The sequence below is a fragment of the Jaculus jaculus genome, chromosome 3 (genome assembly GCF_020740685.1).
Source record: "Jaculus jaculus isolate mJacJac1 chromosome 3, mJacJac1.mat.Y.cur, whole genome shotgun sequence".
In the NCBI taxonomy this organism is placed as follows: Eukaryota; Metazoa; Chordata; class Mammalia; order Rodentia; family Dipodidae; genus Jaculus; species Jaculus jaculus.
In genome coordinates, this window is record NC_059104.1 from 3,222,415 (window position 1) to 3,244,445 (window position 22,031).

At 47.4% G+C, this 22,031-nt stretch overlaps 1 protein-coding gene across 2 annotated transcripts in view; it reads left to right on the forward strand.

Annotated features, from left to right (window-relative positions):
• Col4a1 (collagen type IV alpha 1 chain) overlaps positions 1-22,031 on the forward strand; it is a 151,515-nt gene that overhangs the window by 56,919 nt on the left and 72,565 nt on the right. For both annotated transcript variants that reach the window (XM_004663405.3, XM_045146342.1), the window contains exon 2: positions 3,731-3,796. In XM_004663405.3, the coding sequence (XP_004663462.2) occupies positions 3,731-3,796 (66 nt within the window). The remainder of the gene's footprint in view (positions 1-3,730; positions 3,797-22,031) is intronic.

Genomic DNA, 22,031 nt, shown 5'->3' on the forward strand with positions numbered 1-22,031 from the left:
TTTATATAAAATGGGCTAGGCTACTCAAAATATGACACAAAAGCGTGGTCTTAAAGTCCTCTCTTTTCTGGGTATGGTGCTACATGCCTGAAAACTCCAGACCGGCCTTGGCTACATAGTGAGACCTTGTCAACCTCTCTCTCTCTCTTTTTCCCCCTGAGATGTTGTCAGAATGGTCAACTCTTGGAATTGCTCTCTAGGGGCAGAATTGGTAATGGAGCTTTCTGAGGGAATAAAGGAGATAAGGATTTCCTGTCTGATACAGGTGTAGACACATCTACATTAACATTTCTGTGTCTTACAGAGCCAGTGAGGCTGGTGTGGAGTGACGGGTGGGTAGGAATGGCTCCGCCCCTCAGTGTCCAGTCTCAGGGTGTCACCGGCACTTCCTGTGACCTGCAGTGCGTTGTCCACTGTCACCCGCACATCAGAGCTTCTACAACAGAAGCCTAAGGAGCTCGTCAGCCTATCGCGGTGGTCCTGGACCTCTGACTGGGCCCCTGTGCTTACAGACTTCCCTGATGGCTATAGGAACAACTTGCTTTTAACTGCTTATGACATTTTAATGGCAAATGACAATTTACAAGGATCCCTGTTGCAATATACATCACGCTAAGAATTATTCAGCTATCTACATACATTCTTAGTTTTTCTTAGTTTTTAATTTTTTTGCTTAGTTTTACTTATTTATTTGAAAGTGACAGACAGAGAAAGAGACACACACATACAGAGAGAGGGAGAGAGAGAGAGAGAGAGAGAGAGAGAGAGAGAGAGAGAGAGAGAGGGAGAGAGAGAGAGAGAGAATGGGCGCACAAGGGCCTCCAGCCACTGCAAACAAACTCCAGATGCGTGCGCCCCTTGTGCATTTGGCTAAATGGGTCCTGGGGAATCAAGCCTCAAACCAGGGTCCTTAGGCTTCACAGGCAGGCGCTTAACTGCTAAGCCATCTCTCCAGCCCAGTTTTTCTAGTAATATTTTTTTTCTAGTTTTTCTTTCTCAAATTATAACTGAATTCCCAACACTAATTTTAGCTGTGACAAAATGGGACAATAGTAATTCCTTGAAGTAGACTATGACTGGGAAAAAAAGAGTTATTTTTAATATGACAATTCTTAGGATGAGGAAAAGCTTGCGCACCTAGAAGCCGAGTCATGGCCTTCCTAAGCAGCATGCTTACTGCCTCTGGGAATATCCTGTGGGTCATTTCTGTTTCTTTTCTCTGGGCAAAAAGGAAGTATATTAATGCTGCTTATCAGAGCTGTTTCCTGGCACTTGGCACGTCATAAAGTGTGAGACGCCATGATGGTTACCAGGGGGTGACGCTTCTGAGACGGCGGCCACAGGAAAGTCCAGCATGGCCACAGAGCCACCTTCAGCCTCCGTCCTTGGTTCTTTGCAAAAGTGATGCCTGGAAGGAGCTACCGCTGATTGACAAGTCACTTCAGGCCGTTCTAGGGGGTCTCTGTGGACTCACTGGGTGATCAGCGAGCACTGCAGGTCACCCGGTCTCCCCCATTTCGGTCTCTCCTGGTGTAACCTGTGAGGCAAGCGTGAGGCTTAGCACAGTCCCGCTCTGAAGCAGAAAGGTGAGCGGGACGGTGCGTCCCAGTGAGAAGGCCTCCGACCACCCCAGGGTGCCTTGAAGCTCCTCACCACCGGGGCTTCTCAGCTCTGGGAAGTGACTTGTGTTGACTAGCTTACGACCACGCTGAGCATTCAAGGGCAGTGCCAGCTCCATGCCCATTCCTAGTTCCCTGGCTGCCTGAGTGCCCCAGCTCGGCTATGCCAGCTCGGCCGGTTCCTTTTGAGAGTGTCTTCCCAGTGACGCTGTGCAGGCTCACGCTGAGTGGGTGTCACACTGTTGCTGGATTGTCATCGACAGTTGTCATGAAATCTGGATCAAATGAACGGCATCGCCACCAGCTAACCCTCAGTAATTGACGCCTACTTTATTCTATCAACTCTGCGATGCCCATGGCGTGTCAGTAATGCTGAAACTACGACAGATCCAGCAATTGATGCATACCGTTGCTTAATTAGTGCCATTTTCTTTTTCTTAATGTGGCCTTTCCTAACTGTAGCACTTAATTAAATACAGCCCAAATAGGCTGTCTGCTAAACTCTGAGTTGCTGCTAAAGGCTTGGGGGGCCCTGGGGAGGCACAAGAGCCCTGGGAACCCATAGTTCTGTGCCACAGAGGCCCAAAGGTCAACATGTCACGGGGCCCTGGTGGTCGGAAATGGGGACAGTTGAGTGGGCGTGTCTGCTGAAGTCCCAAGGGATCTGTGTTTGTGGGTTTGGATGCTCCTCCCACAGCCCAGGTCCAGGGATTGTGGCTACATCTCTATTGGCTGCCTGTCTGTTGACCCTGAAGGCCTCTGAAATTCAGAGGATGGAGCTGAGCATATGGGGCTATTTAAAACGTCAGGGGTTATGAGAGCATGTGCTGAAATCGCCCGAGATGTGAGTCAGAACGAGAAACTGATCCCCGCCGCTGGCTTTTCCTGGTCCCCTGCCAGGTGTCCCTGCTTCCAGAATATAACATTGAGAACAGCTTACTGTCTTGGAGGCACTTGTTCTGAGCTAACTTCATAAAATAAGTGACTCCAGATGGAATTGTTTCATTCAGCAGATCTCCATGGTGATGGGGGCTTGAGTATGCTGTTAAAAATATACACTTAAATATAGGCTACACGAACATGAGGCTATTTATAGCATCATTCTGTGCTCAAGAAGCTATCACTCGAAGAGGGACACACATACCAGTTTTACCTCAGAGGTCAGACAGAGCCTCTAATAAAGGTGGTGAAGGGAATGGTTCATTCCACACCCCGGTATTCCCTTCCCATCATACCTGTGTCTGTGATGGTTTAAGACTTGGATTCTTCTGGGGAAATTGCATGTGTGTGTTAATGTGTTAGTGTTCATGTTGGCTGCTTTACATAATGGCGGTTGGTTGGGTTCTGGCTTCAGCCTTGTCTTAGCATGTTATGGTAAAGCTTCTAGCTCAAGTTCCGTACCTGGACGTGGGGGCACTGCCGCCTGTTTCCAAGTGGCTTGGAGTGCTTTTCAGTACAAGGGTGGTGACTGCCTTGGGCACCTTGTGGGCATTTGAACACATCACTTCTCTTCTTCTCTGGCTTTTTGCTCATTTGAATTCCTTTGAAGCATCTGTTTGCTGCTTGTTAGAAATGAACAACAAACATATTGTGTTATTGAGTGTTCTTTAAGTGAACATTCGAGCTGGGATTGAACTTTAACACGTGGTTATTTGGGGACCAGGCTGACACATCTGCTTATCCGCTGTCTGCACGACGTGCTTCTTGTGCCTGTCGGTTCCAAGAAACACAAGGGACAGCGCCGAGTCCTCCTCAGGGCGCCCGTGGTCTGTTGTGGCCTTTGGTCTTAAGATGCTGGGTCAGAAGCAGGACACTTTAGTGGTCTTGTAAACATTGTTCACGTAATCTCCACTTCCAACAGAAGCTGACAGAAGATAAGCAGTGTAGGGGACACTTGTCACTCTTTTGAGCGGTAAGTCTGTGACTTGAGGTTTGCTCCATGGGGTCTGCGTGACAGCGCCATTAAGTCACCTCCAGGTTCTGCCACTGCCAGGTCTTGCACGATGTGACTTGTAGGGCTTGCCTCATAGCTCCAGGAAGGTGCTGAGGTCACACTAATTCAAATCTTGACCTTAACTGGTTTTCTTTTCTTTTTTTTTCTTTACTTGCAGGGTGATGGCTCCTGTGGTGGCTCCGGCTGTGGAAAATGTGACTGTCACGGTGTGAAGGGACAAAAGGTGAGTTGTTGTGTGTGAAATCATGATTCCTTTCGAATTGTCTCCATCTTGGCAAGTAGTGAGACTGAACTCACGAAGTGACCTTAGTAATAGTCAGCTCATGGTAGCGCATGGTTACTGCCTTAATGATCTCCTTCGAGCAAGACACACCAACCGAAGCCATGTGCATCGCCCCTGTTCCCACCAATAGTGTGATCATGATGAATACTGCCTGGAGAGCATGCTAAATATTAATAATGGATCCAAAGAAGGAACTGTAGAGTGTCTTCTGACAGAATCATCCTTTTAGGGTCTGACTGACAAGACCTAACTCTAGCATTTTCATGGAAAAAAATGCTGTACAATTTGAAGGTCTTTTATTTAAACTGATATTTTAAGACAAGTTTTCATCTATCATATGCTTGTCTTGATTGATGATGATGATAATATTTATTGCTTCCCAAGTGTCAAATGCTAATTGTCTCTGAGCAGGTTCTCTTCTCACTAAACATCATGGATTTAGGTAAAGGTAGTTTCTGTGGACGGGAGGCTGAATCTTTGCATTCCAGGTGGCTTGAGGCAGGTTCAGGATTGACTTGGACCCTTGGGTTGAGCAGCTTCTGGATACACCTGGTGACCATGGCAATCAGGCATGACAGGAGGAGACCACTGTCAGTGTACTGCAGGCTGTTCCCTGCAGGGGGCGCTGTGCTGCTCCCATTGCTCCCTGTTTCCAGAGCACAAAGGCCTGTTAAGACTCTGTGCCAACTCTTATCTCTCTCTGTGGCTTGCTGCCGGTTTTATGAGGTCACAGAAACACACCTGTGAAATTCATTAAATTTCACTTCACAGAAATTGTTTTCAGCTATTTGTTGAAGTGACAGCATCAACATTTTATATAAATACATATAAATAAATATGTATAATATATATAAAATTATATTATCTATATCTCTATATCTATCTGTCTATCTATCTATCTCTATATCCAATGGCAGGCATGGTGTCACCTGGATAGTTTTTTTTCTTTCCTTTCCTTTCTCTCTCTCTTTTTCTTTTCTTTTTTTTTTTTTTTTCAGGTAGGGTCTCATTCTAGCCCAGGCTGACCTGGAATTCACTATGGAGTCTCAGGGTGGCCTTGAACTCACAGCCATCCTCCTACCTCTGCCCCCTGAGTGCTGGGATTAAAGGCCTGTGCCACCATGCCTGGCTGTTTATTCTTTTCCTTTAAACATTTTATTTGTCGATTTTATTTATTTGAGACAGAGAGAGGGAGAGAGAGAGAGAGAGTGAGACTTAAGCATACCAGGACCTCCAGCCACTGCAAATGAACTCTAGACACATACGTCACCATGTGCATCTGGCTTACATGGGACCTGGAGAATCAACCTGGGTCCTTAGCCTTCACAGGCATGTGCCGTAACTGCTAAGGCATCTCTGCAGCCTCCTGTTTTTTTTTTTTTTTTTTTAATTTGAGGTGGGGTCTCACTCTAGCTCAAGCTGACCTGGAATTCACTCTGTAGTCTGAGTGGCGATCCTCCTACCTCTGCCTCCCGAGTGCTGGAATTAACAGTGTGCACCACCACACCCGGCTCCTGTTTTTTAAAATATTTTATTTTTGGGCTAGAGAGATGGCTTAGCGGTTAAGCGCTTGCCTGTGAAGCCTAAGGACCCCGGTTCGAGGCTCGGTTCCCCAGGTCCCACGTTAGCCAGATGCACAAGGGGGCGCACGCATCTGGAGTTCGTTCGCAGTGGCTGGAAGCCCTGGCGCGCCCATTCTCTCTCTCTCCTTCTCTCTGTCTTTCTCCCTGTGTCTGTCACTCTCAAATAAATAAATAAAAAATGAACAAAAAATATTAAAAAAATAATAAAATAAAACTTTTTAAAAAAATTTATTTTTATTTATTTGAGAGAGAGAGAGAAAGAGTCCTTAGAGAGGGGAAGAGAGAGAATGGGCACACCATGGCATCCAGTCACTGCAAACAAACTCCAGAAGCATGCGCTACCTTATGCATCTGACGTACATGGGTCATGGGGAATTGAACCTGGGTCCTTTGGCTTTGCAGATAAGCACCTTAACTGCTAAGCCATCTCCCCACTCCACCTGGATAGTTTCTGAAGGGAGTTTGTACACACAGTTTGGCAGCCTTCTTCTCAACCTGAGTTCACATTCATGCTCTTGTTCTCCTTCATAGCTACCTGCAGTGTGCATTTTTATAATTATTTCATTTATTTATTTGAGAGAGAGAGAGGCAGATAGAGAGAGAGCGAGAGGCTGCTCTGAGGGGAGCAAGTCTCCAGGGTCTTCCTTTGGGTCTTGGTCATGGATGGTTTTCTGCAGCTGCCATTCAGCTGAGGGCAGGAGCAGAGCTGCCACCACAAACTGGAGGCCAGCGGAGGCATGGGTCCAGGTAGGAGCTGGGTCGCCGGGCCGAGCTGCGTTCTTTCCCGTGCTGAGGGACCAGTCTGTCCTCCTCTGGAGACCACCTTGACCTTGAGCTCTGGGTACCCAACACCTCCTATGGGAAGGACTTCGCAGTGCCCCTCACTGGGCTCGGGAAGGCTTCCCACCAGAGACGATGGTATTGAGTCCATCACCCACGGGGTGCTTCTTGGCCCACCCTGCTTTTCAGCACTGGGTCTTCTCCATTGTCCATAATGGAGTGAGTTGCTTGTATTACTCCATATGAGATTCATAAGATGAAATGGTGGGGAGCTGTAGGCTCGACTATTCTCTCTACTTATTCACTTATTTATTTGAGAGAGAAAGAGAAAGAAGCAGATAGGGAATGGCACGCCAGGGCCTCTAGCCACAGCAAACTCCAAATATATGTACCACCTTGTGCATCTGACTTAGGTGGGTACTGGGGAATCGAACCTGAGTCTTTAAGCTTTGCAAGCAAGTGCCTTAACCACTAAGCCATCTCTCCAGTCCTGTAATCAGTTCTTTTAGAACAGGCCTGTGGTCACATGCAATGGTGCTCCGTGCCTTCTCACCTTGGGCACAGCACTGTGAATCACCAGCCCTTTCCTCCACTGGGGAGGGCATTTTAAATGCCCCTTATTGTCTTGGCAGTTCTGTTAAAATAGTCACTTATCACAATAGTGAAGTCAGTTGCCTCTTCTGAGCCGGGTTTCAGGCCAGTTTCCATTTCTTTTACTCCGATCCCAGCCGGCACCACTTGTTCCCGGCTGGTGCTCAGGGAGGCACTGGCCGGTTCATCCTCCTCCCCATTACCTTCCAGCCATCCTCAGAGCACGGAAGTCCCCCTGGAGACGCGGATCTGGTGTACAGACGAGAGGGTGAAGGGCTCAGAACCACACAGTGCACAGCTGGTGCTGGGAATACAGCTCTGATTCTGAACAACGAGTTAGCGTCCTCTGCCCCCGTGAGAGTTATTCCGGTGTTTTCAGATTTTACAAATCAAATTCATTCATGCTTGTTGTTTTCATAAATAGGATGAGGGTTATACGTAGCTCAGAGAGAGAGAGAATGACAGCTCCCTGACTGGGAACAAATGTCTGATCTTGAGAAAGGTGTGATCCTTGCCCCCAGGCATAGGTTGCCATTGCCCTCTGAGGGAGGGTTTGAAAGCGCCACCTCCACCATGCCCTGCAGGGACACTCAGATGCCTTCAGTCACCACACCACTTCCAGCTTCCTCCTGCTGCCCATGGGAACAGCATTAGTGAGCAGCTTCTGCTCTTCAGATGTGCAGTAAAAGATGATCACTGCCTGCATTCTCACCATCAAATAACCAGTGCAGTCGCAGGCAGCCCGGGCTGGGTCCCGAGACCAGCGAGAAGACAGGTTCATCAGGTGCTCCCTGCTTTGGGAGGACAGGCTCACGGGGTGCTCCCTGGCTTTCCAGTCTTGCAGAGTTGTTTATTTTGCCACCTTCCTGCGAGGCCACTCACACACTCAGATGTTTTCTTTTCTTTTTTTTTTAATTTTTATTTATTTATTTATTTGAGAGCGACAGACACAGAGAGAAAGACAGATAGAGGGAGAGAGAGAGAATGGGCGCGCCAGGGCTTCCAGCCTCTGCAAACGAACTCCAGACGCGTGCGCCCCCTTGTGCATCTGGCTAACGTGGGACCTGGGGAACCGAGCCTTGAACCGGGGTTTTTAGACTTCACAGGCAAGCGCTTAACCGCTAAGCCATCTCTCCAGCCCAGATGTTTTCTTTTAGGTGACTGTTTTGGCCTTGCACACAACGGCTTTGTGGCCCCCGTGTGGGAAATACATTAAACTGAATAGGGATTGAGTGACCGCTCAGGACAGCCAAGCTAATAAGCTTCCCCTCTGGCTTGATAATGGGTCTTCTCCTCTAGTTGATGCTGTAGGGAGGGCAGCCCGTCTGCAGGCATCTGGTCCATGCCTGGACGGGAAACGTTTGCTTTGCTGCCGCAGCGCTGTTCAAGACGCTTCCCCGCCATTTGACCATACTGCCCCTCATGGAATGATGCCCTCACTATGTCCAGAGAAGCCTGGATTAAACCACAGGGTAACCTACCAGTCCTATAGCGGGCACAGGAGTTGAAAGGAAGAGGTCAGAGTGCAGGAGAAGCAGTGGGGAAAACAGACAGTGTCCTGAGGAGGGCGCGACCCGTGGCCCGAAGCAGAGCAGGCACGGCCAGCTTCCTGCCTGAGGCAGAGGCAGGGTCCCACGTGCGCTGCCCTCAGCCAGCTTGGACACAGGTTCGAGTCGGGTGCCGCACATACACATAGAGATGCGTTGATTCACCTGCGTGGATTGGAGGGCGCTGTGCCTGTGGCCAGTGGATGAGTGCCAGCGTAGAAAGGGTTGATGGCTTCCAGCCTGGCGGCCCTTGAACAGCACTTCAGGATCTTGGGAGCATGGTGCGCATTAAGCAGCCTTATATTTCCAGCAAGTCGTGACAGCCAGGCTGGTATCATGTGTCTTGCTTGATACTGGACTGCTTTAACCCAGGCTCTTGCCAAAGATGTGGGAGAAAGCTCGTCACCCTCGCCATCACACTGTCTGCAGACCAGCCTCTCTCCACACACTGTTGACATCATCATTGCTTACGACAGTCTCGGGAGTGCTGTCCAGACATCGCTGTCTTTCTGATGTGTTCACGTTATCTGATCTGCAAGGGTTGGAGGAAGGACCAGCCTGGAAGCAATTTGGGTTCTGGCCTGGAAATCTGGGAAGAATTTGGTGTATGTAGTACTAGGGGTGAAGTACGTGGGCTAACATTTCTCCTTATTAGATGAATGGCTTATGGCGTGATCAGCCTTTGAGCGCCCATAGACCTTTGACGCAGCCACCTAGTTCCCAAGTCTGAACTGCACGCCCGCCTTCCTGTCTCTCCTCACCATCACGTGGATACCAGCTGCTACTCGGGGACACGAGACCCTGTCTGTCACAGGAGTGTTGCTCTGCCATGTCTGTGTTGCAGTGGGAATGAAGAGAGCAGCTGCTGCTCCCGGGAGGGATCTGTGGTGCAGATGCCATCCCATGGCCACCTACCTTGGAGCCTTCCTCTACGTGAGCAGTAGCCGGAAGGGTAGCTGGAGGACCCCAGAGAATGTAGCCTGTTCCTTTGAGTTGTAGGTTGATCTCCCAGGTCCTGTTTCCCGGCAAGCAGAGTCACCTGGGCCTGTTAGACATGGCAGATGGACGCTCTGCCTGAGTTCCCACCCCACCTGAGGTGGGCTGGAGGGACCCTACCTTGAGTCACAGCTCTCCTTCACCCTCAGAGAGGGCCTTCTGCCCACATCATTAAGACAAACCCTTAAGGGAGGCGTTTTGGGGTGTGCTGGGATATAGAGAAAACCCCTCCAACAAGGACTGCTCTGCCTTCTCTCTGCCCTTCTTCAGGGATCTGGGGCACACACATGATCCTGACAGGAATTCATGGCTCTGGTTCAAAGCCAGGGACATCATTATTATTGGCACATCTCCTTCTCTTCCCAAGGCAGTGAATATGGCTTATCGCATGTGCCTTCTGGACCCACGTCTAAGTCCATGGCCACCACTGTCCTCGGCTGCTGCCCTGCCTGGAAGACACGTTGTTCACTTCTTCTCCTCAGGCTACTTAGAGCTGGGGTGGGCTTGCCTCTGACGGTCTTTGCGAAAGGGTGTTGTTCAGTATGTTTCTTGGTTGTCCCGTTGCAGGGTCCTCCAAGATACAAAAGAAGTGGGTATGGTTTAGTGGTCAAGTTGGACAAATTGGGGAAAAATCTTTATCTGTAAGGAATGTGCGACTTTAATCACAGCCAATTATAGGGGGAGAGGTGGAATTTTCCAGTCTTTCAAATCCAGAGCCTGCCTCCCTTTGCCCAGTCCCCAGAGGCACAGTGATGTCTCCTGTCTTAGGACAGGAAATTCTGTGATTCCTCGTACATTCTGCCTCACATTCTAGTCATTTTTGTGCTGTATTGCGATAATCATAAAAAACGCCTCAGGCTCTAACATCGCTTTTAAGATAAAGAGTTCTGCTTTCTCCTACCACCACAAACATCGTTTTTTTTTCTTTAGTTGTCATTAAATCTAAGGTGACATTAACTTCTGAGACAAGGAATATATGTCATTGGTATTTTTGGAAAATTCAATAATCTTTCATTTATTAATATATTCATCTCATTGATCTTTTACATATGGTTAATAAGAAATAATTTTGGCCACGATTTTATTATGAAATAGTAATGTGTGAGTACAGTCCCTTATATATTATACTTCATGTAGGAACAATTTATTCTCTTGTTATTCCTTATTATTCTTCATCTCTGTGTAGAACAGAATTGGATCCTCAAGGATTATAAAAGAACAAGATTATTTTTTTCTATTTGTAACAGAATATTTGAAATTTATTTCCCATAAATTAAACTATACTAAGTATATTGTTCAAATTGTCAAAGCTGTCTTAATTCCTCTTAGATAATAAAGTCTTTCCTACAGTCAATTAACTGATTTGAATTAAGCATGATAAATTATCCATAAAATTGATTCATTAAATATTTTCCCTCTGAAGGACACTGCAGCAGATTTTAATCAGCAAGGATTTCAAAACCTAGTATATTTAAAATAAATTCCACTTCCTTAGTTTCAGTGTGAAATATTTGAAATCAAAGTACACGAAAGTGCTATTTGCTATAAAATGTTAAGACTTTCTTAATAAATGCAAGATTAGTCAGTTGGGTATATTTGAAGTTATTCTTAATTTTCTTGGGCTGACGGGACGTCTTTGTGCTATGTAAGGGTCGTGAGTAGTTGAGAGCTCCATCTTTCTCCTGACCGTGGTCCTCAATTTTTCACTGGGACATCAATACTTCCTTTGGGTTGGGAAGAAGGTTCCCGAGGACATCCTATCTAACTCCAGCACTGTGGGCCTAGTGTGTTGGTCTGCAGTCTTTGGTGTCCTCTTTCTCCTGTCTCCGGGTGACATGGACCAGTGCACACTCTTTTCCATTTCCATGTGTATCTGGTGTCTTGTCAGGCCAAGATCTGTTCCAGATGTCCCGTATTTCCTATTTCCACACACTGCACATGAATCACTCTCTGGCAGAGCAATCGTGAGAATCCATGTGGGTTCCCACACACCACCTACTTTTGCCTCTTTTTTGATAGTTCTTTTGAAAACAAAGTATTTTTTTAAATCAATATGTTTATTCGAAGGGTAGATGATTAGCAATTTACCATAGGAAAGCCGCTAAAGTGGATCCACAGCAGTGGGTGTTTTTTCAGGGTGCACCCCCTGGCCTGTCACGCTTCCCTCACAGATTTCTTCCCTGCTTCTTAACCGAGCACAGTGGCTGTGCTGCTGAGACCTGCAGGCTCCTGGAAGATCCTCGTGGTGATCATCACCAGCCCTCAGTCTGCAGCTGTTTGGAACACACCTCCTCTAGGGCAGCTTGGGACATCATAAGCTGATGTTCCCATGTTCAGAAAAAGGAGTTGGAAATTGAATGTCTTGAAATTAGGTCCAGAGGTTGGCTCGCGACTCTGGGTAAGAAGTCCATGGCCCTAACTGTGATGTGAAGTCCTAGGTCTCAGGAATGTGGCTCCATACTTGATTTGAAAATGGTTTTCTTTGGAAGACTGGTCTAAGAATCCAGGGTCCACAGTAGACCCACAATAATGTCACATCCTGTGGCTTTTAAAGCCCTGACACTTTATGTGGGGACATGCTGTCATCAGTGAAGCAAGCACTAGCAGTCCTTGTCCTGCCTATTTATGGCAAAATTATTATGTTTTTTTTTTTGTAAATACAATCCTGACAAAATGCTGGCTGGCAAGAGAAAGAGCTTTCTGTTAAAAGGAACAACATGAGACTGTATGTTTTAATTCAAGATCAAAGACTTTCCATAAAACAAACCCTGACATTAAAAAAAAAAAACCCAAAACAAAAATGCAATGGGATTGTCCTCCTGTTTTTTGCTAGAATGTCACAAGTACCCAGAATACGCTTCTAGAGCACACAGTAAAAATGCAGAGTGGGCGTGAGGGTGGCGCCTTGGGATGTCAGTGACAGAGCCCTGGCCCCTTGAGCAGTGGAGGAGCACAGTGTGCAGTTAAACAAAGGAAGAATTCGTCAGAGCTAATGAGCCAACCAGACGACTTTGGGGAAGTGGCCCCCCTTTGTTGTATTTCCCCCTTTGGAAAACCCATTAAAATGTCAAAGGTACACTTGAATTTCATATCCACTTATAGGTTAGCCTGCCTTCTGGCCCACCACAGTTTTATTAAACTATAATGCCTAACTGGGCCCAATTCAATGGTCTCAATTTCTGACATGAGAATCTGGCATGAGAAGCTAATGGAGATTTGGGGTTGATTTTTTAAACCACCTGCATGCAAACATTCCTCCTTTAAAGTCCTCAGAAGGGTTATTTCTTTTTTAGTCCAAGACTCTGACAACTCATCCTGTGGATAGACCATCTCCTAAGAGATGAAGGATGCTTGTGGACAGACCATATCCTAAGAGATGAAGGATGCTTGTGGATAGACCGTCTCCTAAGAGATGAAGGATGCTTGTGGATAGACCGTCTCCTAAGAGATGAAGGATACTTGTGGATAGACCATCTCCTAAGAGATGAAGGATGCTTGTGGATAGACCATCTCCTAAGAGATGAAGGATGCTTGTGGATAGACCGTCTCCTAAGAGATGAAGGATGCTTGTGGACAGACCATATCCTAAGAGATGAAGGATGCTTGTGGATAGACCGTCTCCTAAGAGATGAAGGATGCTTGTGGATAGATCATCTCCTAAGAGATGAAGGATGCTTGTGGATAGACCATCTCCTAAGAGATGAAGGATGCTTGTGGATAGACCATCTCCTAAGAGATGAAGGGTGCTTGTGGATAGATCGTCTCCTAATAGATGAAGGATTATTGAGGATAAACCATCTACTAATAGATGAAGGATGCATGTAGATAGACCATCTACCAATAGATGAAGGATTCTTGTGGACAGACCATCTCCTAAGAGATGAAGGATGCTGGTGGATAGACCATCTCCTAAGAGATGAAGGATGCTTGTGGAAAGACCATCTCCTAAGAGATGAAGGAATCTTGTGGATAGACCATCTCTTTTTTTTCTTTTCATAATTTTTATTAACATTTTCCATGATTATAAAATATATCCCATGGTGATACCTTCCCTCCCCCACTCCGCACTTTCCCCTTTGAAATTCCATTCTTAAGACATGAAGGATTCTTGTAGATAGACCATTTCCTAAGAGATTAAGGATTCTTGTGGATAGACCGTCTCCTAAGAGATGAAGGGTGCTTGTGGATAGATCATCTCCTAAGAGATGAAGGATTCTTGTGGATACACCATCACCTAAGAGATGAAGGATGCTTGTGGGTAGATTATCTCCTAAGAGATGAGGGGTGTTTGTGGATAGACCATCTCCTAAGAGATGAAGGATTCTTGTGGATAGATCATCTATTAATATATGAAGGATTCTTGTGGATAGACCATTCCCTAAGAGATGAAGGGTGCTTGTGGATAGACCATCTCCTAAGAGATGAAGGATTCTTGTGGATAGATCATCTATTAATATATGAAGGATTCTTGTGGATAGACCATTTCCTAAGAGATGAAGGGTGCTTGTGAATAGACCATCTCCTAAGTGATGCAGGATGCTTGTGGATAGACCATCTCCTAAGAGATGAAGGAGGCTTGTGGATAGATCATCTCCTAAGAGATGAAGGATGCTGGTGGAGAGACCATCTCTTAATAGAGGAAGGATTTGTGAGGGTAGACCATCACCTAATAGATGATGGATTCTTGTGGATAGACCATCTCCTAAGAGATGAAGAATGCTTGTGGATAGACTGTCTCCTAAGAGATGAAGGAATCTTGTAGGTAGACCATCTCCTAAGAGATGAAGGATTCTTGTGGATAATCTCTTAATAGGTCAAGTATTCTTGTGGATAGCCCATCTCCTAATAGATGAAGGATGCTTTTGGATAGATCATCTCCTAAGAGATGAAGGAGGCTTGTGGATAGACCATCTCCTAAGAGATGAAGGAATCTTGTGGATAGACCATCTCCTAAGAAATGATGGATGCTTGTGGATAGACATCTCTTAATAGGTGAAGGATTCTTGTGGATAGCCCATCTTCTAATAGATGAAGGATGCTTATGGATAGATCATCTCCTAAGAGATGAAGGATGCTTGTGGACAGACCACCTCCTAAGATATGAAGGATTCTTGTGGATAGATCATCTCCTAAGAGATGAAGGATGCTTGTGGACAGACCACCTCCTAAGATATGAAGGATTCTTGTGGATAGATCATCTCCTAAGAGATGAAGGATGCTTGTGGACAGACCACCTCCTAAGAGATGAAGGATACTTGTGGATAAACCATCTGCTAATAGATGAAGGATTCTTGTGGGTAGACATATCTACTAACAGTTGAAGGATGCTTTTATAAAAGATTTATTGCTGAGACTCTCCTTGTCTCTTGGAATTTATAACTGTTTGCCCAGCGTCCCATGGACGTTTGTTATGTCCAAAGGTTGGCTCATGTCTCTGATTGAGAGGTCCCTGGCTCTTAAATGTGACATGAATTCCAGGCTCTGGAATATCTTGAGTATCTTGCTACATGCTTGTTCTGGAAATGATTTCTTCTGGAAGATTTGCAAGGAATTAAATGGCCATAGGAACTGGGCACAATGGCTCATGTCTTTAATTCCAGCACTAGGGAGGCTGAAGTAGGAGGGTTGCTGTGAGTTTGAGACCATTATGGCCTCATAATGAGTTCTAGGTCAGTCTACCCTGGAGTGAGACCCTCCTTCAAACAAACAAACAAAGCCACAGGAGATCCACTAAACCCTTTGAGCCATAAGGAGGTTGCCTAGCACCCCAATCTCCATTTTTATCTTTCCTTCTCTCTGAGATTTTTTGTACCCTATTGGGCATCAGTGAGCTTTGACAATGGTTAATAGGACAGTGGACCCCTTCCCTATAGCCTCATAGTTTAGGTACACTAGTCCTGTAACGACACAGAGATGTCCTCAGTGGGACAATGTAAGAGCCCTGAGGAGGGTGGAGGCAGCTAGAGAGTGAGCCCTTGCATGCAAAGCTGGTGGAGATTGAGAAGCAAGCCAGTTGTGTACCAGCAGGGCTCCCAACCCGCATCGTACTTAGGCATGATGACACCTGAGTGGCCCCCAAACTTCGTTTCCCCTTCACCTCCATTCCTCAGACTGGAATGTAGTTTTTGACTACTTACGGACACTACCACGGATGGGTGTACCCCACTGTTGGTCTGCTTACATGACCTTCAGTTGTGAGAGGCCATGTTGTCATGGACGAGCTCTTCCTAGAAAGCAGAAGGGGTGACTTGTTGTCCCCCATGCTGGAACGCTCTGCTCTGTTCTGCGTTTCATGTGTGAGGAGAAGGACCCAGTGACTCTTGTCCATAGGTTGTCCTAGCCCAGGTCCCTAGCACCATTCTTGCTGCTATGTGGTGCCTTAGAAACACTGCTTGTGACTCATCCCCTTGGGTGATGTGGGTGGTGTTCTTGTCTGTCTTGTCTTGTCTGTCTCCTGCTGATAAAAGCTGGGAGCTCCAGAGGGCTGGAGCCTTGCTCTGAGCCTGAGTGCAGAGGGCCTTGGAAGAGAGGTGCACACTGTTCACCCCTGGACCACACACTGTGCTGGGGACAGTCTGGTGTGGGCTGAGCCTTTGCAGTCTGGCTCTGGAGCCCTTCCTTCCTCCTGAGCTCAGTGTCCTGCTGGACGAGGAACACTCTGTTCTTCCACAGACAATAGCGGGATAGCTAATAGAAGTGTCCTGCCTGCTAGCGCAAATGTGATATACACTTATGCTTAGCAGTTAAGGCACTTGCCTGCAAAGCCAAAGGACCCAGGTTCAATTCCCCCAGGACCCATGTAAGCCAGATGCACAAGGTGGTGGATGCATCTGCAGTTTGTTTGCAGTGGCTGGAGGCCCTGGTACGCCCATTCTCTCATTCTCTCTCTCCCCTTCTCTCTCTCAAATAAATAAATAAAAATTTAAAAAATTAATAGTAAACATCCTGCCTTTCGTGCCCCCCTGCCTTGAGTTCCTGGTCCTTCCCCGCTCACGCCCGCGGTCCCTGTGCGGGCACACTTAGTCTAGCTCCAGTGCTCCAGGAGCTTTTCTTTTTCCCAAACATGCACTTTGGAGGTTGCCGTTCTGTGGATTCACCTAGAGGTGATGTGAGGACAGAGGCAGGAGGATGGAGAAGACCAAGTTGGTCCCTTTCCTGAGGGGGCTGATCCCATCATGACCTCATTGCCCCTAAAAGTCCTACTTCCCCATACTGCCCCTTGGGGGTTAGGACTCCTTTATGAATCCAACATCCAGGCGGTGGGCCTGTCCCGGGATGGAGGACACTTCTCAAGCACAAAGCACTTGTCCTCGAAGGACAGTGACCCCTGGCAGCTGTGTTTACCCGACCTTGGGACTGGGTGTGGACATCTCCTTCTAAATACATTCCATCACTGTGACTCTCACAGGAAGGACCTCTGACTTCTCTCGTCTGCTCCAAATCCCTGTCTGCTGTCCTCTGATTTGCTGGGGTCTCCCAGAGGCTATGGCACTGGGCTAGCCCCGCCTCCCTGGCATCTTATTTTATCAGAGGGAACGTGGCATGCAGTGATTGTCAGGACTCTGTTAATCGAAGTCAAGGGAGGCCCGCCGGGATGGCGGTGACTGAGAAGCAGACATTTCCTCGTGGCCCCGCACACTTCGAGAGCTGTGCCTGGGAGAGGCACATTGCTTAGCAATTTCTGTCCAAGCTCTGACGTGAAAACCCAGGGTTCCTGAGCTCCAGATGCAACTCGGGCTTTCTCCTCCTCTCTGTCTTGAGAACTCACGGGACACTTGGAAGGAGTGGTCTTGCTTTCCTTCCTGGCTAATCTACCTCGTTCACCGTGTTTATCTCCAGATCATGTTTTCTTGGAGACATGGAAGGAGCCAGTGTTTGAATAATGTTGAAAATAACTTTATTTCAATCCTGTCTGGTTTCCTTCAGTAACTTCTGATCATTGTCTTTTGCCTAGAGGTAAATCATTAGGTATCATTCCTATGGTCTTCCTGTTGGCGGAGGATCCGGAGCTGCAGAGATAGGGTCACACACACAGCTTCACTTCCTTGCGTCTCTTGACCTCAACCCCAGGCTCTCGTGCACTATGGGGCACGTTTCCTTCGATGCCCCGTGGAAAGGCAGCAGGGGCCCATGGGAGTCCTGAGACAGGTGTCCAGGTAGCTTACACTGACGACCTACTGGGCTTCAGGCAGGGTAAAGCTACGGCATGAGGGCGGATTAAAAGTTGGCTCGTAAAGGGAATGTGTTCCCACAGTGACAGGGAGAAAGTGGGACATGTTGTACCCTGTCCAGCGTCTTGCTCCTGAAGTTGGCACACTGAAGGGCTTTGGGCGTGCCATTAGGAGCAGCTCTACGATGGAGTGGGGAACACCGTTTCGGAAGCCGAGACGTCCTTCCTTCCTTCCTTCCTTCTCCTGCCTTGCTGCTCTTCAAGGAGGGCTTCAGGGGCCTCGTGAGCTCTGCTGCAGCTCAGGAGTCCCACAAAGTGACCAGCCTTATATGTTGGACACAAGAAAGGGTCCCAGGGTGCTTGGCGGATGGACCTCCTCTTGCTCAGGGACTGCCTGAGCTGGCGCTGGTCTGCCAGCCCCCACCCCCCAGCAGGGCTCTGAGGGGCGGGGCTGGCCTGCCTGCACCTCTCTTTTTCCTTCCTTCCCCTTTTGTGTGTGTGTGTCTCTCTGTGTGTCTCTCTTTGTCTCCTTAGCATTGCTACTCTTGCCCCTAATCACTTAAGTTCAGATACCAAAATGCATGGGAAAATGTCATGTTTTTATGCTGCACCATCTAAAATACTTCATGAGAAAGCAATATTTCCTAATTAGCAAGCTGTCGCTGTCATGCAAGTTACGTCTGTATCTTAGTTTCTATTCAAAGAGCTTCACATTTACCCTATTAGCAGTCATTAAAATAGCAGGAAGTCCTACTAAACATTTAATATTACTTTTAAAATCTACAAAATGGGAACCGTAAAAATGGCACAAAGGCTCTAAAATTAAAATACTTAAAACTAACTGGACCATCCAGATGTACCTCGCTTTATCTTCTTAGAGTGTGCCAAAGTGCTCATGTCAGCTTTGTAGCAAATGTACGTACGTATGTATGTATGTATGTATGTATGTATGTATACATGTATATATGTATGTATGTATATTTGTCTGTATTTGTGTTCAACCTGCTCCTTTCTCTCCTAGAATGATTCTGTGCTTTCAAGGCTGATGGTGTTTATTGAAAATAGGGGAAAATCCCTTCACTTGTTGATTTTTTCAGATCTATTTGTCAGCAACTTTCCAGGTTCCTGAGGTCTGGCTAATAGTGGGGTCTGTGAAACCTCAGGGCCGGCCAAGGTCACCTTGTGTTCACTTCCCTATTCTCCTTTGGATTCCAAGGGTGACTGGTGGTGTATTAGAATCACCACAGCACCTGACTGAAAAATGCATCTGCACCAAGATACCCTGCTCATTAGGAGGGAAGGGTGCAATTCGAGGCCAGCAAACAGCTGTGCCCTCGGATATGTGTGGGCTGAAAGGGAGTCCTGAGGCCTCACGAGGGCGTGCTTTGGTGTGTGAGGGTCTCACAAAGGGGAGGTAAGGGAACATCCAGTCAGATCAGGGCTCCGGAGCCCTGCTGCCAAGTCAGCCTGGCAGGGAGCACCCCTGTCTTACAGATGGGCAAACCCATCTTCAGAGGCTGAGACTGGTTCGCCCTGGAGCCGGCCCTGCAGGCCTCTGCTTCCGGGTTCAGGTTCTTCCACATCCACACAGCTGAGGAAGATAAAGCATGGAAGGTGAGAGCCCCTCTCCCCCAGGGCTTCACTCACTCCCCACGTGTCTGTTTCTGTAGGAAGGGTGAAACTGCCCGTCCTAACCAACTGCGTGGTTACCTTTGTCCTTTCAAGTTGAAGCCCCAAAGCACCCTGCCTGCTTCTGCATTTACCAGCATAATTGTTATGGTCAAGGTCTTTCCTTTTCTTTCCTCTTCCCCTCCCCTCTTCTGTTCTTTTGGAGACGGGGTCACCTTGAGCCCAGGCTGGTCTTGAACTCCTGATTTTCTTGCCTCTAATTCCCGATTGCTAGGATTATAGGCCTGTGCCACTATGCCCAGCTTGTCCAGGATATTTCTTTGGCATTTTTCATGTTTACTGTTACCACAGACAGAAAGAAAAAAACAAACCTCCATGGGCAGATTGTGGCATTTCCTGACATTTACATGTCCTGGTTTTGTTCTGAGATCCTGTCACACCCACATGCATTCTCAACTTAACAACGTCTTCACCCTCCAAGGACTATGTGGAAAAAACAAAGTGGGTATTTTCAAACTTTCTGGTAATGCAGGATGTATCTCTTAAAAACTCTTAGTGACATAATAAAGATAAGGCGAAATGGATTTATGAGCAAAAGATTTATTTTTTCTTGTCCAAACTCAGAAACCAGCTGACCTCCTGTCTTGCTGTCCATCATCTTTGTTCCTTCAGTCTCAGCCCTTTCCCAGATTGCTAGTTAAACCAGGACGTAGAATCCTGGTAAATGTCATGGAACTTGTCAGAAGAAGGGCAGAAGGGCAGCATGCCCTTGGCAGCGTGTGGCACCGTGACAGGTTTTTGGTGGCAGTTGCACAGGAGGATGATGCTAAGATGCTCTCTGGGGCGGGAGGAGTTGGCTTTGCACTCTGAGAAGAGCCTTTGGTCAGAGAATCCCAGTGGAGTGACTAAAAGCCAAAACGAAAGGGTTAAGCCACAGGGATGAGGCACGCATGTGTCCACCTGGATGGGGACGCCAAGAACACTCTCGGCTGGCGTCCACACGGGCAGGTCAGCGCTTTGTAGCATTGCTCCAGAGTCTGCACAGGGGTTGTGTCCTTGGCACGTGACTGCTGGTGTGGCCTGGCATCACCAGATGGCCCTGTGCAGGAGGTGCCCTTAGCTTACTTACTGCCTGATGCTATCTTCTGTCCCACCAGAGCTCTGCGACGGCTGAGGAGCCAGGGGACTCCTTGGTGCTGTGCTGAGGAACAGCCAGTGCAAGGCCCTGTCTGTTTTGGGGACGCTTCAGCCTGGCTCCTGCTCACCTTGGTGTCTGTTAGATGAGGCATTCTTCCCCCCAAGCCCTGCTTCCCCAGTGACCTCACCCAGACTCCATTTGCCTCAGCACCCAACATGTAGAACCAGAAGGCAGTCGGACTTCTGTTTTTCTGCTCTTAGAGAATATTCATTCATTCATTCATTCATTCACTCATTCACTCACTCGCTCATTCATTCATACTCATTCATTTTGGCTTTAAAAAGTTTTTTGTTTATTTTTATTTATTTATTTATTTGAGAGGGACACACACACAGAGAAAGAGGCAGATAGAGAGAGAGAATGGGCATGCCAGGGGCTCTAGCCACTGCAAATGAACTCCAAATGTGTGCGCCCCCTTGTGCATTTGGTTAACATGGCTTCTGGGGAATCAAGCCTCGAACCGGGGTCCTTAGGCTTCAGAGGCAAGTGCTTAACTGCTAAGCCATCTCTCCAGCCCTCATTTTGGCTTTCTGAGACAGAGTCTCACTCCATGGCTCAGGTTGGCGTGGACTCACTTGGTAGTTCAGGTTCTGGCCTTGGGCCTGTGGTGATCCTCCTGCCTCCGCCTCTGTAGTGCTAAGATGGCGGGTGTGAGTCACTGCTAAACGCTGGTGGGGCCTGTCGAGGAGAAGATATGGGGCGATCGAAGCGCGAGCGATTTGACCTGGGTAAGAGCCCACGCGGGGAGGACGACAGCAGGCAGGTCACGTCAGCACCTCCTTTGGGGGCCACTGAAAAAGTGGATGGAGTTTCTCCTTTTTGCAACAGGCAGAACTCAAGAGGATGGGCTGGGTGAGCTTGGGCTTATGTTGGCCTTCAGCGTGCTGAGGAAGGGTGGACGTCTGCTCTGCTCGCAGGGTGCACAGGGCTAGCCTGGGAGGGGACTCCTGATGTCCTGCCTGCTCCTTGTCACCGGGCCTCTTTCTCTTCTGTGTCCTGGGTACGGGGAGTGAGTCTTCTCAGTTTACAAAATGGATGTGGAAACCAAACTGAAACATCGATGCAAGAGGAAGGGCACCAGTGGAAGGAGTGGAGCAGAAGTCACTGTGCCCCTGGCCCATTGTGCACACGCATTAAAATGTCCCAATAAACCCATTATATTAAAGCTGAGCATGGTGGCGCATAGATTGCCATGAGTTCAAGACCATCCAGGGACTACAGAGTGAGTTTCAGGTCAGCCTGGGCTGGAATGAGACCCTATCTCAAAAAAAAAAAAACAACAAAGAAACACCACCCAAAATAACTACAATAATAACACACACACACTACCACCATCAACAGCAACCAGCCAACCAAACAAAAAATATTATCTTGTGCCACATATATTTATTAATAAAAACAAAAATATTGCCGGCACACATCATTTCCAGTGCACATCATTTTCTCGCCACTTCATAGCTCCGATATTTATTTTTCTTGTTTCATACTTAATTTACATTAAATTTTCAATTGTAATTAAAATTATTAGCCATAGAGATCTATCTCTTAGGCTTTTACCAAGCTGATTTTTTTTTTCCTTTCCTTCTTTTCCCTTCCTTTCTCCCTTCCCTTTCCTCCCGTCCTCTTCCTGCTTTTTTCTTTCCTTGAGACAGGGTCTGATGTAGCCTAGGTTGATCCTGAG